An 18,101-nucleotide genomic window follows, 5' to 3' on the forward strand; every position below is an offset into this window, starting at 1 on the left:
AGATCCTTCTTAAAACAATAGAATTTTATAAGAACCATTGGAAAACCATTCCTTAAAAACTAGGACAGAGTGGCTAAGTGGTTATAAAAATCTAGTCAGATTTAAGAGGAAAATCCAAAAAGATACATGTAAAGGACTCAAAGAATTATTGTGTTGAGTTTCAAAGGAACAGAATTATTGCCAAGGGAGTGTCCTGAGGAAACATATCTAGATAATTCATGGAACTTGTACTCTAAAGGAAAATTAAGCAAAGAGAAGACTAATTAAAGGGAATCATACAAGATAATTACAGATTAAGACTTGGTTTGGATCAGATGTTGGTTTGATAGGAATATTATCTTTTAGTTAGGTGGAACTATCTTACTCAAGACGATCAAGATTGTCAAGACTTGTTTGAATAAGGAATGTGTGACAAACATGTAATTCACTGGCTTTATCTCTCTCAAGACAAAACTCTGAGAGTAGAAAGTTAGAAACACAAATATCTGAAGAAAATAAAATTAAATAAATAAATAAGAAATAATGTCTGAGCCAGAGTTCACAGAGAGCAAAGGGGAAAAAAAAGTAAAAAAGGAACCCAGGTCTAAGAACCAATGTCACTCCTATGTGAGCTAGAGAAGAGACCACTATAAAAAGTTAAATAAAAAGCTATACACCCAGCTAAAATTATCTGAAAAGAATATGGAAATAATAAGAGGAAAAAAAATACAAAAGGTGTTTGGTATTTGTCTTCAGAAAACGGCTTTTACTGAATAAAATACTTTTCAAAATTTATGAAATTTGAAAACTGAGAAGATAAAGTGATTTGAAGATCAGATGGCAGAAATATTAATCATCCCTAGATTTCTATTGTTCACAGACATCAACCGTAGCTTTACATAAGGAATCTGCCACCAGTGATACTCCAGCTGAAACAAATGTGGTGATGGGGGTGAAAACGACTCTCTAGGACACAGGAGTCAATTAGAAGAACTCCCAATGACCAAGGCTGGGATAAGTTGGACAAGTAGTATTAAATTATAACCTAAAGTGTAAAATAGTTACCCAAGAGACCATACTGATGTAAATAATTGGATAACTAAATAAATGGGGAAAGAGACAAATCTCCTATACAGAAGAATTCCAAATAATTTAGGTATATATTGGGCATTTAGAAGATGAAACATAAAACCCACTCTTTAGGAGTGGACTAAATATAGTGACTTTTTTCCAAAGAGTATGGTATGGAAAGTGGGGGGAAAAAAACTTGACAAACACAGTGTTAATTAAGTAACGAAGGTCAACCTCAAAAGTGAAAAGTCATGTTGATAGTATGTACCTTTGTTAAGATTTGATGAGAACAGCACTTTACTACTGAGGTTTTCCTTTCAAAAACTCATAGCTCCAGTTTAACCATGAGAAAAATATCACTCAAATCCCCATTTGCAGACATTCTACCAATACTTAACTAGAACTTCCAGAAGCTGTTAAACTCATAAAAAAAAAAAAAAATCAGTATAAGAAACTGTCATAAGCAAAAAGAGCCTCAAGAGATAAGACTACTAAATGTAATGTGTGTTCTAGATCCGATCCTGGAATAGCAAAATGACATTAGATAAAAACTAAGAAAATCTGAGTAAAATATGGACTTTAGTTAAAAGTAATGTAACAATATCGGTTCATTAATTGCAACAAATGTACCATACTAATATAAGATATTAATAATTTTGGTGGAGAGTGACCTCTGCCAAAATGGTGGTGTAAAGCCCTCCAAAGGTCCATTCTTCCATTAAAAACAGCAAATAAACTGGCAAAAACTGTCAGAATCACTTTATTGTAACTATGGAAACTAATCAAATTTTACAGCAACAAAATTATGCTTAATCAAGAAAAAGCAGGTGAATTTTAATAACAGAGCTTTGTGGCATTTAACTTACCCTGACCTTATCCCCCGATTCCCAGCTTGGTGGCACCCCCAATGGCAGTAGCCCACCTTCCTGGCATAGGCTGCTAATCTGGGAGGAAGCTGGACAGCTGAATACCCCTCATTCTAAGAGAATTTTGGTTGTTTGTTTTGACGTGTCTGGTGTTCCATGAAGAACAGTTCAAGGGGCTTGTCTGTATTTCACCTAACTCTGAAATCTCCCAGTGTTGAGGTGGTTAGCCAGGGAGCAATTGTTGAAAACAAGTTAAAGCCAAATGTATTACCCACTGCTGCTGGGGAGATGGGATAATAGTTGGGCAAACAACAGACTATTGAAAAGGCTAAGGAATGAGATGTTTTGGAGAAGAAGGGCATGGAAAAGCTTTCGCATATTCCTAGGAATCGTGAGAGCACACACATGCCCAAGGCATGTGTTTTATGAACACACACATATTCATAAAATACCTGAGAAGGAACAAAGCTCTCATCTCTGGCTGACCTTCAGCTCTATGCAAGCAAGAAGTGAAGGCTCAAGCAGAGTTGCAAGCTTCCAAGCTGAGTGTTGAAGGCATTTCCCAAAACACGCACAGATGTCCGCATACAAACACTAGAAGATTTTAAAAATAATTTTTTTTTTTTGGTTGCAGGAGTTTACGGGAATTTTTGTCAAATTACTTGTTGACCATTAAGCTAAAAGAACAGAGACTTCAGTGGTCATACATAACAAAGAAAACAGACTTTTAAAACTTAGTTCAAAAATTTCACTAAACAAACAACTACTGTAATAAGTTTACTAAACAAACAACTACTGTAATAAGTAGTAACAATAAACTCTAAGGAAAGTGAAAATCTGATTTCTAAAGTTGTCACATTATAATATAAAAAATGTCCAGTGTTCAACAAAAAATTTATAAGACATACAAATAAACAAGGAGGACCCCTGCATAGGAATAAGGGAAATTAACATAAATTGTCCATGAGAAAGACCAGTCATTGGACTTACTGGACAGAGACTTTTAGCAAACTATTTAAATATGCTCAAAGAGCTAACGAAAATCATATACAAAGAACTCAAGGAAACCATGAGAATGATATCTCACCAACCAGAGAATATAAATAGAGAATAAAAAGAGAGATAGATGTAAAGGGACCAAATAAAAATTCTGGATTTGAAAATTATGACTGAAATGAAAAATTCATGAAAGGGGTTCAACAGCAGACTTGAGCTGGCTGAAGAAACAACCCATACACTTGCAAATAAGTCAGTTGAGATTACTGAATCTGAGAAACAGGAAAAAAAGAAGAAAAATAAATGAACCCTAAGGGACCTGTGGGATACCATCAAACATACAACTATGTGCATATTAAGAGTCATAGGGAGGGAGGGGAGAGGGACGGAGACAGGAAGGATATTTGAAGAAATAACCAAAAACTTCCCAATTTTAATGAAATATATGACTCTATGCATCCAAAAGGTCCAACAAACTCCAAGTAAGATAAACTAAAGAGATTTACACCGAGGCACATTATAATCAAATTGTTGAAAGCTAAAGACAAAGAGAGAATCTTGAAAACAGCAAGAGAGGAGCAACTCATTGTGTACAAGGATCTTCAATAAGACTATTAGTTGATTCCTTATCATAAATCATAGAGGCCAAAAAGTAGCAGGCTAGTATATTTAAAGTGCTAAAAGGAAAAAAAAAAAAAAAAGTCAAACAAGAATTCTATATCTATTAAAATGTTCTTCAAAAATTAAGGGGAAATTAAAACTATCTCAGAAAAAGAAACAGAGAGTTTATCACTAGTAGAACTAACCCACAGGAAATGCTAAAGGGGGAGAGGGGGTCTTTCAGGCTGAAATGAAAAGACATTGTTATGGTCTTTAGCAACACTAAGTACTGTATTTTAGGAATATAATTGAAGTGAACTAACTACTCTAGAGGCTAGAGTTTGGCTTTAAAAAAACATGTTAAGACATTTTTGCCTTTGCCTGAGTTCCTTTCTTAATTAACCTCCTTGTTCACTAATATTTATAGAAAGAAAGGGGGAAAATACTAACATTTGTTGAAGAACTAATATGCATAAAGCACTCTACCCACACTACAGGATTTATTCTTCACAAAACTCTGCAAAATAAACTATGGTATCTTCATTTTAAAAAGAAAATTAAATCTCAAAAAGATTAAGAAATGTCTTTGAACCCAGTAATCAAACCCAGCTCTGACTTGAGTTTGATGTCCACACAACTTCTACCACCCCATTCTGCCATAAGATGAGGGACTCAGATCATGGCTCTACCAGATTCTTTTCCTAGTGAACAAAATAGGATGGAGAATGGGGAAAACTTTGAATCCTGAAGAGGAACAGAAGCAATGGGAAGATTTTCACCCGAGGTCTAAAGAGACAGTACCCTAAATATAATCAGATTTTTGATGTAGTCACAATAAATACCCAGTTGCCATCTCTTACTGACAAGTGTGTTTAAAGAATCTCTCTTTCTCAGCCTCAACCTATATTATCAGAAACTTTCCCCAACCCCTGCCTCCTCCTCATTATCCTAACCTCTTATGCCTCTCAGGGACCAGTGGATAGTGGAATTTGAGAGGAAAAACAGTCCTGCTGTACCTTCAATAATGTCCTTTATGTAATATCACATTAAAGATGTTATTCCTTAAGAAGAAACTCCTATCAAGTTTGTATAAAATAGATTTATATTCACCAGAAGTTCCCTACTGAAAATACTTCTCTTGAAGAGATGAAGAATTTAGTACATCTTTGTAAATTTACCAGTTTACTAATCTCCTGCTAAGGTGATCAAAGAAAGAAAGGAAAACCTTGATCATCTATTGGAAACGAGGTGGAACCCAAGCTACACACATGCGGCATCAAATTTCTTCAGGTGAGACAGGAACTGAGAGCAGCACTCACATAGGTACCCACCACCTATCAGCACTAAAGCACCAAGGCTGCAGCCCTACAGCCCCTTGCCTTCTCCTAAGAGACTATGCCTGCTGCACAGTCATCTTCTGGCACACTAAAGATAGGACAAATATTCTGGGGAAGTTCACAGATCTTATCTCCCTTTTGCAAGGTGCTGCTCACCTCTCACACCAACTCACCAGCAGCCCACAGAAAGGCCATGTATTACTCTCTGTGTAGAAGTGCTCAAACACCATATTTACACTTACTGTCCAGGGATGTGCCTGCTGACACACATATCAGGCCTATCCTGCTCTGATGCACATCTGCCACTCATGAGAATGCACAAGTGCAGAGAGAGCTCACCTAGCCAATTATAAATGTGAGCAGAAACCAAAAAAATCAGTTGATATGTGAGAAAAATAATAAGAGAAAAGGAAAGAAGCTCTACTCTAGGTGGGTTTACTCTGATAACCTTGAATTTATCAGAGTAACTTCCCCCATTGAAAAAAAGCTAAAGCAAAAAAAAATGATAATAATAATAATAGTGACAATAGCTAATATGTATAAGGGATTGAAGTTTCAAATGCTGTTCCAAATTCTTTATGTATTTTTATTAATTTAATCTTTATAAGAATGGTTATTCTCTTAATTCCCCTGATGTGAAAACTTTTAAAAAATTGAGTATTTTGCCCAAGGTCACACATCTAGTAGGCAGCAGAGGATATAACCCTGAGAAATCAAGTGCCAGAATCCAGCCTCTTAACCACTCACTGGGCTATATTCTCTTTTCTCTTTCAACTATACTTAAGCTTTTTTTTTTTTTTTTTTTTTTGCATCTTTATTATGTGACAAGCTTAGTAGTAAGCATTTTATATACATTATTTCAGTTAATCTTTACAATAAATCTGTTTGGTAGGTATAATTACCCCAACTTTTAAACTCATTCTCAGTGAGATTCTAGAAGATATTGTCTTAATTCAGGCTGCAATAACAAAGTACCACAGACTGGGTGGCCTAAACAACGTACACATTTTTTTTCAGTTCTGGAGGCTGGGAAGTCCAAGATCAAGGTGCCAGCAGATTCAATTTCTGGTGAGAGCTCTCTTCCTGTCTGAAAGGTGGGCAGCTTCTCATTGCATCCTCACGTGGCAGAGAGAAGACGCTCTACTGTCTGTTTTTCCTCAAAGAGCACTAATCCCATTATGGGGGCTCCATCTTCACGACCTCATCTAAACTGAATTCTCTCTCAAAGGCCCACCTCCTAATGCAATCACATTGGGGTTAGGACTTCAACATCTGACTCTGGCAGGTACACAAACAGCCCATAACAGATATCAAATCATAAAATAAAAATATGCTACCTTGAAACCAGATCAGTATAAAAAAGTTTTAGGAAATAAAATTTTTCAAAAGAGTTATTCTGTTTCTGATTGCTGCATTTTCCCACAATCACAAAAATTACACACACACACACACACACACACACACACACACACACACATCAATATCAGAATGGACACTGCCAAAAAATCAGATTATTGATGTAGACATTCCAGTTCTCTGTGTTACAGAGAACAGGAGGTGAACTTAAATAAATATCTTGTTCTCACTTTCAAAGAGGATTAAATAAGCAATGAGAAGTTAACCTCTTTAATCTTTAGTGTCTTCATCTGCAAATTCTCCTGGGATTGCTGTGATGGTTACTTAAACTAATTAGTGCATATAATGCACTTAGCACAATGCTTGAAATATCATTAGTGCTTAACACATGACTTTATTACTACTACTACTACTATTATTATTATTATTATAATTATTATTATTGTTACTCTTGGCAAACACATCTCTCCTGATGCCCACTTCAGTTTTCTTTTCACATTATCGCTCTGAATCACTTTAAGTATACTTTTCTAACCAATAACCAGAATCACTAGTGTCTACATTGCCAGGCTTTCAAACGAGCTCTTTACTTGATCAAATCAGTTAAGAAGCTTTCATTTGGGAAAATCACTTCAGAAAAACAGAGTTTATAGTTGTATTTATTATGAGGATCAAACTAAATAATGTATGTGATAGCATTTTGTAAACTTCTAAGGGCCATACAAATAAGATACGATATTTTTTTATAGGATCGAATCCATAGTAGAGTGAGAAGGGTGGGGAAGAAATAGACACATATCAGAAAAATAGGGTGTGATCAAGGCATATGTGGATGATAATGGATGGTGTGTGAGTGAGTCAGCCTAACGGAGAAAGCCTGAAACTGAGAAGCGTATAGGGTAGGCACCAGCCCCAGGTGGCTAATTAAATTAATTAAAATGAAACACAGCTAAAAACTCAATTCCTCAGTGGCACTAGCCCCATGACAAGTACACACAAGCCACATCACAAGTGATAAATAATCACAGGGAGCTACTGGCTACCCTATTGGAGAGAGAAGATACAGAACAATTCCACTGTTGCAGACAATTTTATGGGATGCACTGCTCTAAAGAAACGAGGAAGGAAAGAGATTTGAGATTACTTTCAAAATTCAAAAAGAATTAAAAGAGATTATTTTATTTCATGGTTGATCATGATTTATAGCTTTATAGTTTTTAACATTTCTAGGGTTTGCAGAATTAGCATATATTACTTCAGAAAACTGTTTTGTGTTATTGTTTTTTAATGAGAAAATACTGGTGTCTCCTCATTCTAACTTAATTCTCAGAACCTCTATTGCTTACTGTCTCTTCTGTAACAATCATGTACAAACTACCCCCAAGTTCAATCCTTATGGTTCATCTAGCCAAAAATTTTTCCTGAGTTAACACATTTTTTGCGGGAAACGAGTAAACTCGTCATATCGCCTCTAGTTGGAACCGGCAAAAATTTTGCAAAGTAAATAAATAGAGACCTCTTTTTAAACTAAAACACTGAAAGTTTCATAGAAAAATATCAAATAGATCGAAAGATATGAATATTTTACGGAAAGTCTAATTTTGGCGAGAAAATGTCAAAAAAGCCCCGTGTTACGACGCGATTTGGTGGGAAAATGCCCGCTTACAAAGTTAAGATAAGAATTAGGTTTTGGATTGTTTCTTTACTTTTACTCATTTGTTATGAGCTAGCTACATCATTTCTCAATAAATCATTTAATGTGGTATCTCTGATTATGTAAGTTTCAGTACAGAATTTGGAATTAAAGTCAAACAACTTGAAAAAGAGAAAACTAGTACAAATCTTGAGTAAAACAACCACATAAAAGTAAATTTGTACCATTTAATATACTTTTAACATTCTGTATGCTGGAGGCTGATTTCTATTCCCACTACTCATCACACTTGAAGGAATATAAAAGAAAATCAGAACACTTGTTTTCATCCTTTGACATTTTTTTTTTTTCTGATTCTTTCTTATTGATCAAATACTAGAAAGGAAGCAAGTCACACTGAGGAAGATTACCACTCAATGGTGACTTCGTTGGGAGGAATAGATATCTCGAACTCATTCTCTTCCCTCCCTTCAATTTCTTGGTGGGCTTCCTCTCAGGCCTTTGCTTTTCTAAAAAGTTCCCAGATTTTGCTGTTGCTACTGGCCAAGGCCCACTTAGAGAACACTACATTTGAATAACCTGAAAAGCTTCTAAAAATCATAATACCAAAGTATGCCACACCAAATTCATCAGAATTTCTGAAAACATTTTTTGTAAATGTTCTGGATGATTCCAGTGTGCAGATAAGTTTGAAAACCACTGTTCTAGACTAAGAACAAAAATAATTGTTTGGGTATTCTAAATAGATATATCTGAAAATTTCAAGCACAAATCTATCTTTTTTTGTTTTGGTTGGATATCTATAATTAACTTCAGAATAAAACACGTAATACTGGGGGTGCCAAGAAAATGTATACACGTGACTTGTATTCATCTTTTGTTATCGGTATATATTATTACAATTTTAATACAGTGTGTTTTTTTCCTTTCTTAAAATGTGTGTACATTTTTTTGGCACCCTCCGCATATCTGTATGACCATGTGTGTTTCTGTATGTGGTGTGCTTGAGTGGGTATAAATTAGTTTTAATCAGTCTTCCAAAGAGGTTAGCTAATATTTTTAAACTCTAATAAGGAATCCATATTCCAGAAGCGGCTACTATAAGGGCTATACAAATCCCTGCCTGTACCTACACGAGAGTATGTCAATTAACATGAGGGATATTAGAAATAGTTTTCATTGGTTAAATGATTGTTCAGGCTATGGGGGTTGGCCATAAATATTGTGCAAGCAACTCCATAGAAGTTTCTAGCAAGCCCAGAAGCCCAGAGTCTAGATAGCACTCTTATGCATGGCACTCCACTCAATCTCATGTCCCTCAATTTAGGGAGGCTTATATCACCAAATCTGATTAGGGGCTGGCTCACCCTGCTGTTAGAATGCACATGTCATATCTGAGTCAAGTGAAAACCTTTCATGTACCATTGATGCAAGTCATTGGTCAGAATGCCCGAAAGAGAGTTGAGACAGGGCTATTTTTTTAGGGTTTGTATTTTTTTCAACTTGAACAACTTCATGTGTTCAAGCATGATTACAGAGTGGTTTTGTTTTTTTCTTAATCCATCGTGGTCACAGAGGGGCCTTGTCTGGTATTGATGCTCTGTGAAACTGTTTACGTCCAACAGGAGAACGTCATGAGCCTAACTATGAGCATCAGGCCAGCTCCTAGCAACACCAGGAGCTCCCTGATCATGCAGTCAGTTCTATCACTTTTATCAATTGTATGGAAACATAAACCAAGGAACATGACCTAATCCAGGAGATCATGCAAGCTTCGCTGAGGAACTGACATTTAAACTGAGGTTTAAAAGTTAAAAGGTCTTCTGTTGCCATAGCCCAGGGGTTCATTTAGCCCTTTCTTCTGTTTTCTTCCACTCATCAACACTATTTTTTCCTGCATGTGAATCATGCAGAGAAAACACAAATTAAAGCTGGCTTATTACACCATTCCAAACCTTCTCCAATATAAGAACATTCCCTGACTGCAGAGTTTCCATGGGTAGTATCTGTTAAAAGTTCTTGTGAGAAAATAATAACAATGATGATGATGATGATACCTGTTTAATTTCAAGGGTAAAGTAAATGGTAAATAATGCATCCAAAAACAGAACCAGAGATGTTTAAAGACATCCCAGATTATTAGACAGGAAATAAAATAACCTAATGTTTCCTTTCAAAATTGCGTTTCTAATTTAAAATGGAATGTTAAAAAAAATGAAAGAATTGGTCTTCAAAATCAGTGAACTGAGTTTTATTGATACCTGAACAAAAGGTGAGAAAAGGAAATATATCCTTTTTTACCCTTATTTCAAATCGTGTTGGTATAAATGAGAAAAAAAGAATGAAAAAGTTTACCCTGCACCAGAATTAATGAACTCTCCTGCAAAACTCCTCTGAAAAAGTCTTTAAATCTCATCGAACTCCAGATATTCAAAAGATTTTAGGAGGTTAAAGTTAAACACCCCATCTGCTATTAGGCTGAACAAGAGATGATGTAAATAAGACCCTCCCATAGTCTGGCAAAATGGAAGCACCCCTCTGAGAATTGGCTATGCATCTCTACGGAGAAGAGTGTACCCTAATCTTAGACGCAGAGAGCCCATGAGGTAGAATCTGAATGATTATGTGCTGAGTAATTTGGGACATTTCTCACTACTTATAGCTTGAATATTTTATTTACCAGTGGCATTTTTATTTTGAATATTTAGGTCCGAGGGTCAACTATTATAAGAGTAAAACATAGTAGATGAGTTATTTTGTACTTTTCTGGCTATCAAAAGCTAATGCATTAGTGTATATCTCAAATAGTCTTTTTTTTTAAAATATATTTTAGTTATAAGTTCAGATTTAATATCAAGGAATACCTATGAGGACTCCCTGATTCGCCAAGAATTATGCTAGGTGCTTTCACCTCACTACAATACAACAATGTGGTACAATTAGTATTAATAAGCTTGGTTTTTTGAAGAATGGTTAATAAGGAACTACATTTTTCTCTATATGACATTTAGTAAAGCAAAGTCCTGTTGATGGTGAGAACCTCAGCATATGAAACAGCACAGAAATCTCATCTCTAATCAAGAGACAATCTTCAAAGTACATTTAGTACAGATTCAGAAATGTTGCAAATCTGTTCAGAGATCTAAGCATGTAAATCCACACAGTAGATCTCTTTTATAGATATGGAGTCTGGATATAGTTTGAATACAAATCAATTTCATATGCACTCATAAAAATGTCCGTATAATTACAGGGTACCAAATCCAGTGCACGGCATTTAAGAACTAGCAAGAGAATGTAGGGGCTATTTGCTATCTAGGATATAAAAGGACCCAAAATGCCTGGAAATCTAATTCCTTCCCACTGCAAAAAGCAATAGTGGGTGTCAAAAAGTTGAGACACTCTTAGATTTCACAGTTCTTTTATACTGCCAAAGATGTGCCAACATACAAGTATCTTATACAATCAGACATATTTTAAAAGGTTGTAAATTCTACTAATTAAAAGTGATACAAGCCAGCTGAAAGAGCAGCCTCAGCAGCAGAGAGGCAGCAGAAACTAACTGACAAGAATGCCGCAGTGAGTCAGGATCCTCTGAAATTTCTCTTTTCTTTTTTTGCCACTGCTCTACGTTGCATATTTACAAGTGAACTCACTCAATATTTCCATTTTTGTAAATAGTCATTTTGCTCTGTGTTTTAAAAAAAGGAAAAAAAATAGACGAAAATTTATCTTGGCTGTTTTATTGCAATGTATAGCTAACAATATGTCAGGTACTATTGGTTGCTATCTGACATACCAAACATAAATAAACAGTGCAGCAGGCTCAAGACTCTGCCCACCTTTGGAAAACAGAGGAACATGACGGTAACCTGCAAAGGGAATCGTATCTAATTAGAACAATCAAAATAAATTAACCATCAATGGTCTTACAGTACTACTGAGAAAGAACATATCTTTATTAAGCATATGTTGAAAACTATGACTGAATAGTTCTATTTATCTTTTATATTAATTTTCCACAAAACTGAAATATTTAAGTTTCTATTCTGACTTCCTACTGAGTAACTGAGCACAGAGCTCACGCTTTTCCTCCCTCAAAGTGCATTTCCAAAATTTGCCACCACCCATCTGCTTCAGATTCTGTTTCCTGGGTCTGTCTCACAGGGTGTTACAAAAGGAAACATACTGAGACGAGGTAATTGGGAGTACAGTGTAAATCACCCTGCAAAGTAACTGTAACATAAATGCAGCTTTGAAAAGAGTCAAGAAACAACAGTCTTGGTTCTCCTCACGTGGGAAGAATGAGTCACTGGCTCTCCCTCCTCTTTCATTCCCATTCTTCATTTATTTATGATAGTTATGACTATTCTTAAATGAAACAAAAAAGCTATGATCCAAGTAAAGAGATGCTCATAAATGCCGAGATTGTCAAATTAGTGTTCCTAGAGATCCCACACCCCAATCTCACATTCTGTATTTCTATAATTCTATCGAAAGAAAACATGTGTCAATACATAAAATTTCCTTTACATCTGGCTGTCATGGGTAGAGCTATTGTTATATCAAAGAATGTCTCCAGTAAACTCAACTTATATTTAAATGTCAGCACAATCATTTTACTTTTAGGAGTATTACCTTTGCTCATGCATAGAACTGGTAAAGTATATTGCCCAAGAAATTCATTTCCAGTTATTTTACTTTCATTTTCCACAACAAAGCGTATCAATGCCAATTCTGGCACCTGAATAATAAATGTGAATGTTTCATTCCATCTTGGACTAAAAGCTGAAACATAAAGAAACAGATAGTATCAAAGAATCATAGACAATATTTCTAAGGAAAAATGAATAATACCTGTTCTCCAAAATTTTTCTTTTCAATACTTTAATAATAATAGCTTGCGTTTTAGAGAACTTCAATTTTTAATACACCCACTGAGAAAACAATAATGACAATAACAATATTTATTGGGTGTTTCCTATTGCTGGGTAGTATCCTAAGAACTTTAAGTAGATAATCTCATTTAATGCTCACAACAACCATAAGAAGGTTATTACTATCTACATTTACAGATGAAAAAACTGAGCCAGAAAGCTGCTACATAACTTCTTAAGAACTTTACATACACAGCCATTAAGTAGTGGGACAAGAATTCAAATAAATGGAGTCTGATTTCAGATCAGAAATGTCTAATCGGTAGGCAATATGACTGCTGTGTTTAGGCATTTCATTAACAAAGACCTTGAGACATAAAGAAGTAACATCAGTTTTTCATACCAGGTCCTATTATGAGCAGAGCTCCATGGATAGACGATGGCCTGAAAACTAGATAATAAGTGCTCTAAAGCCAGCTCTTGACCTTTCTTTTGACTAAGTACTTGTTTTTAAAGTCCAAAGGTGATGAGTAATGTAGGTCTCTAGCAAAATAGATCATCCCAACAACAAGTAATCCAAATTGTGTCACAACGTAATGCAAACCTTCCAATATTTAAGCATAATTTAATGGAATCCAGAAATTGATATCCAGATCAAATATACTATACTTAATAAAGACTCGAAGGTTCAGAGAGAAACAATACACATTGGTTTTCACGGACAAAGGAAATGCTTTGCATGTTGTGTCAATAGCTTTTGCTCTTTTTTTTTTAGCTTTTATTCTTTGAGTTACATTTCCAGAAACACAGAAAAATTTGTGGGTAATTATACTTTATCTATGTTTTCTGTGGTGTATCTGTGTTCACACGTGCACATTTACTGGACAGTAATCCAGGATTCAGTTTATGTCCACAAATATATAAAACTAATTTGAAGCATGCTATAGTAATAACGGTATTACCTTGCCCTAAGAAGATAAATAATTCCATGGAGTACAGGGGCAGGTTTAAGTCAATTCTTCACAGACACTGCAAAATATCTGCACAAAATTCTTATACTGATCTATTCTACCTACCTCTTCCAACACCACTTCACTATACACTCTCTACAAACTCTCTCTCTCTCTCTCTCTCTCTCTCTCTCTCTTTCTGTTTCTCTCTCTCTCTCTCTGTTTCTCTCTCTCTCTCTCTGTTTCTCTCTCTCTCTCTGTTTCTCTCTCTCTCTCTCTCTCTCTCTCTCTCTCTCTCTCTCTCTGTCTCACACACACACACACACACAAAATCATATATATTATGAGAAAGTCCTTTTAGTTGTCAAAAAAGTAAAATAGAACACCAAATTTTATAGTCACAAATATAATTTTCCCTAGCATAATCAAAAATAAAGAATTATTTTTACACCTTATCCAAATGTGATCGTTTTCCTCCATTCATTTTCTGATATCACAATTCCTTCTTAATAACGTGATTTCTACATCCTCTAACTGTGAAATCATATCCTGATTCTATTTTGTATTTCTCATTTCCCTCTCATATACTTTTTATTTAATCTGCAGCAAGTCTCCTATAGCTCACTTCTATTAGTGTTACATTCCTTTAAAATTTTTAATTTTATTCATTTTCTATAGAAAAGAAAGTTCCTAACGCTTTATCATGGCTTTCACGATTATCCATGACCATCCCCAATATAACTTTCTTATTTTATCTCACACTAATCTTTCTTAAGTAACCTGTATTTCACTCATCTTGACTTTACTTTCCCCTAGCATGTTTGAATTTTGTCTTCTCCATGTTTTAGCACTCATATTACACCTTTTGCCTTAAATGCTTTTATCCCCAATCTTTGTAAAAAAAAAAAAAAATCTATTCATTCTTCTAGAACTATCTCCAAATTCACTCTTTCCACTACAATTCTTTGTACTTTCCTTAAAGCACTGATAACTCTTTATCGTAATAGGTTTACTTATATCTTATCTCCCATACTAAACTGTAAATTATCTACAATAGTGTTAGTTGGGACATACATAATAATACATCTAATAAACCAAGATTTTAAGCTGCTTGATACTTAGCACCAGGTTTTTAATAATGGGCTCAGTAATGCTGGATGAACCAAACTGAATTTCTGCAGGGATATTCCCATAAAACACACAGAATATCATAGTATTACAAGGGATGCACTGAATAGGTAAATGTTCTGTGCACTTAGCCATGAAGATTCAAGTAAGAGGATAGAAAGAACAAGAGCTCGATTACTAAAAGCTTCCTGATATTAGCAGTCACCATTCACAGACATTGCATTGTAATGTGCCTTCAGCTCTAAGGGGTATCAACTAAGGCAGTAAGTCATCACCAATATTCTTTCCCATGGATAACATAGGAGGAGGTAGCAAAACTTCCCAAATCTTTTTTTTCCCATGACGTTTGCACTAGCGGCCATGCCAGAGAAGTATTGGGGCAGGGAGGGGGGCAAGCAGCTGGTGAACATTAAAGAGGATTATCAGCCAAGAAGAAAAACACTAATAAAACTTCACCTGCTTCTCTGTCAATGCCATTTAGCTTGGAGCATATTTCTAGACTCTGAAATGGAGTCCAATATACTTTGGGAATATCCAGTCAAAGAAGATTCTAAACTCAAGGATCAGTTCCAAGGTCTTCTGCAAGGTGATCCTGACCAAGGGTTAATCCTAGGAATCTATACTTTTCCAATTCCCTTAATGATTTAAACCTCCGAGAAGAAATGGCAATTTCAGTACTGTATTACATAAAATTTCATGGGATGCTAGAACACTGAAAATCTTACCAAAGTCATTTCTTCCACTCCTGTGTTTCCCTTCTGGCAAAAATGACTGAATTGTGAATCCAAACATTGTTTGAGTAGGTTTCTATGGCATCCTTAGCATGAATCAGAAGCCACAGAACTTCATGTAAAATAATTCAAGTAGTGAAGTAAAAATGTATAACATGCTGTATCAGAATAATCATAAATTCTTTCTTTTACACAGAAGCTAGAAGCTAAGTAGATTTTCATCCACCAAAATGTCTCTCTTAATTCAGTGATATTGGGGATAAAAAAAATGAGGAAAAAGTGAAAAAAAGTAGTAATGTTTCAGGTCAGATAAATTTTTGTATCTGTAAACTGAAAATACATCTGAATAATGCATTAAATCATTATCAAATTGTTTTTGCTGCATAACACATTTGTCATCTTGAACATAATGCAAAATATTTGCTTTATGAATAATAAACATGTATCAAAACTCTATCAATATATAATTTTTAAGCTTTCCAACAAGAAGTCTAATAAAAGTTCAATGAAATATATTAGGAGCTCACCATTTCTTTTAATTACACGAGTCTGCTGTTTCACTTGATCATTGGGAACACCAAAAATTTGTATCACCACTAATGTGTCAGCTTTGTTAGATGACGAAAGATTACTGGGAGGCAACTGGATACCACTGATGAGCTGTGCAAAAATATTTGAATACAAGAATTTCATAGAACATCAACCTGCATCACCACTTAATTTCAAAATAAAATATGTATTCCAAAAAAATGATAGATTATAAGTCAGTTTCCCTAAAAAATTTGAAAGTGGAAAATAATGTAAAGCTTAAAATTTAACTCTTTTATCCTCAAGTATCAATAGATAAATACCAAGAACATGTCTAAATTATTCAATATTACTGTTATGTGATTATAGTATAAATCATATTGTACAAAGTTTATGGTTCAACATGTGTTTTTATTTTACAAGTATTTGTTATGATTGTTAAAAAGTATTGCTTACGGACATTGCTATGATCACCTTATACTGTAACTCAGGCTGAGTTACATAGTTCATGGTAAGATGAACTACGTTCAAATTCGTATTGTGTATATATATATATATATATATATATATATATATATATACAGCAAAAAATATAAGAAACAATATGAATACTACTTCTGAAATGTAAGAGAAAATATCACATAAATTCCTAGATAGTATTTGTTAGTATAATTTATATGTTTAGACAATTTATCACAAAATTTTATAGTATCCATTGTTGCCTATATTATCAAAAGTAATGTGAGTCAGACAAAATCAATTATTTCATATGCATATTGGATACTGGGTATCAGAAAAATGCTTAACAAAGTAATTAATAATAATTTTACTTAGCCTTTTGTTAGTCAAGCTAATTGTTGAAGCTAAGATTTGTTTTATTTTAAAGAATAAAGTTCAAACAAAACTCAATATTTGAAGTGTACTAATTTATAAAATGTACTAATGTAAAAATTGAGGCATGATTTCAATTTCTGAAGATTGTAATAAAGAGGAACACATAAAAAATTGAGTTTGAAAAGAAAAAGAAGGAAGAGAAAAGAAAAAAATACAAGAATGTGTCAATATGTAATATTTTATTTTTCTACATCCACACATTATGGCATTAGCTAGAAACTAGAGTGACTGTGCAAATATTTAACAACCAGCATGAAATGGGCATTGATCAATCAACAGAATTAGACATTAGGATAATTAGAAAGAACATTGGTCATAAATAACTAATACACCAATACCAAAGCCCACTAGCTGAATATCAGCTCCACAGGTAACAGATCTTTACCAATAAGGAAAAGGTTCTCCTTTAGTGCATCTCATGACAGAAAAAAAAAAAAGAAAAATCTAAATAAATAAATAATAATAATTGAATGTGAGAATTTAAAAATAATTTAGAGATTATTGTTCAAATAATTTGTACAGTCTTGTTCACAAAACCCTTCAAGGAACAACTGCAGAGGATGGATGTCAAACAGAAAACCCTCAGCTGTCAACAAGAGTAGCTCTATTTTCATCTGTTGGCCTTATGCATGAGATTTGGAGCTTAAAAAATGGTTTCATAATTTTCATAAGCTTGAAAATAACTGACATAATTCAAAACTCTTAGTTTGCAGATGACAATGAGTAAACCAAAAATGTTGAATGACGTCATCAAGGGCATAAGAAAGCTACAAAACTAAGTCTTTTGAATTCTAAGTCATGCCCTCCATAATTTGTGCAAATCATAATGTAATCACAAAGCTCCCTAGTATGATCAAAGCAAGAAGGAAAGACCCACATGGCTATGTAGCAACTTTCTGGGAAAATCATTAATCCGGTCTATTTCACACCATGCCACTTACACCCTTACATGAGACTCCCCCACAATATAAACAGATGGCATTTGTAAACATGTGTGCATACTAGCTATCTTCCATTTTCACTTTCTCAATGAGCTTGTATGTTCTCTTTAACATTTTCAACTTGAAAAAGAAACCATCCATTCAATTAACCAATACCTGTTGAGCATACACTTCGTGTCAGGCCCTGTGGATA

The 18,101-nt window shown here is 34.5% G+C and overlaps 1 protein-coding gene across 1 annotated transcript in view; it reads right to left on the reverse strand.

Annotated features, from left to right (window-relative positions):
• Window positions 1-11,645: 11,645 nt before the first annotated feature.
• PLCZ1 (phospholipase C zeta 1) overlaps window positions 11,646-18,101 on the reverse strand; it is a 38,952-nt gene continuing 32,496 nt past the window's right edge. The window contains exons 10-12 of the mRNA XM_074319371.2: window positions 16,073-16,205; window positions 12,498-12,647; window positions 11,646-11,731 (exon numbers count right to left, since the gene is read on the reverse strand). Of these exons, the coding sequence (XP_074175472.2) occupies window positions 11,646-11,731; window positions 12,498-12,647; window positions 16,073-16,205 (369 nt within the window). The remainder of the gene's footprint in view (window positions 11,732-12,497; window positions 12,648-16,072; window positions 16,206-18,101) is intronic.

The sequence above is a fragment of the Rhinolophus sinicus genome, chromosome 1 (genome assembly GCF_057876585.1).
Source record: "Rhinolophus sinicus isolate RSI-liver-muscle chromosome 1, RSI-T2T, whole genome shotgun sequence".
In the NCBI taxonomy this organism is placed as follows: Eukaryota; Metazoa; Chordata; class Mammalia; order Chiroptera; family Rhinolophidae; genus Rhinolophus; species Rhinolophus sinicus.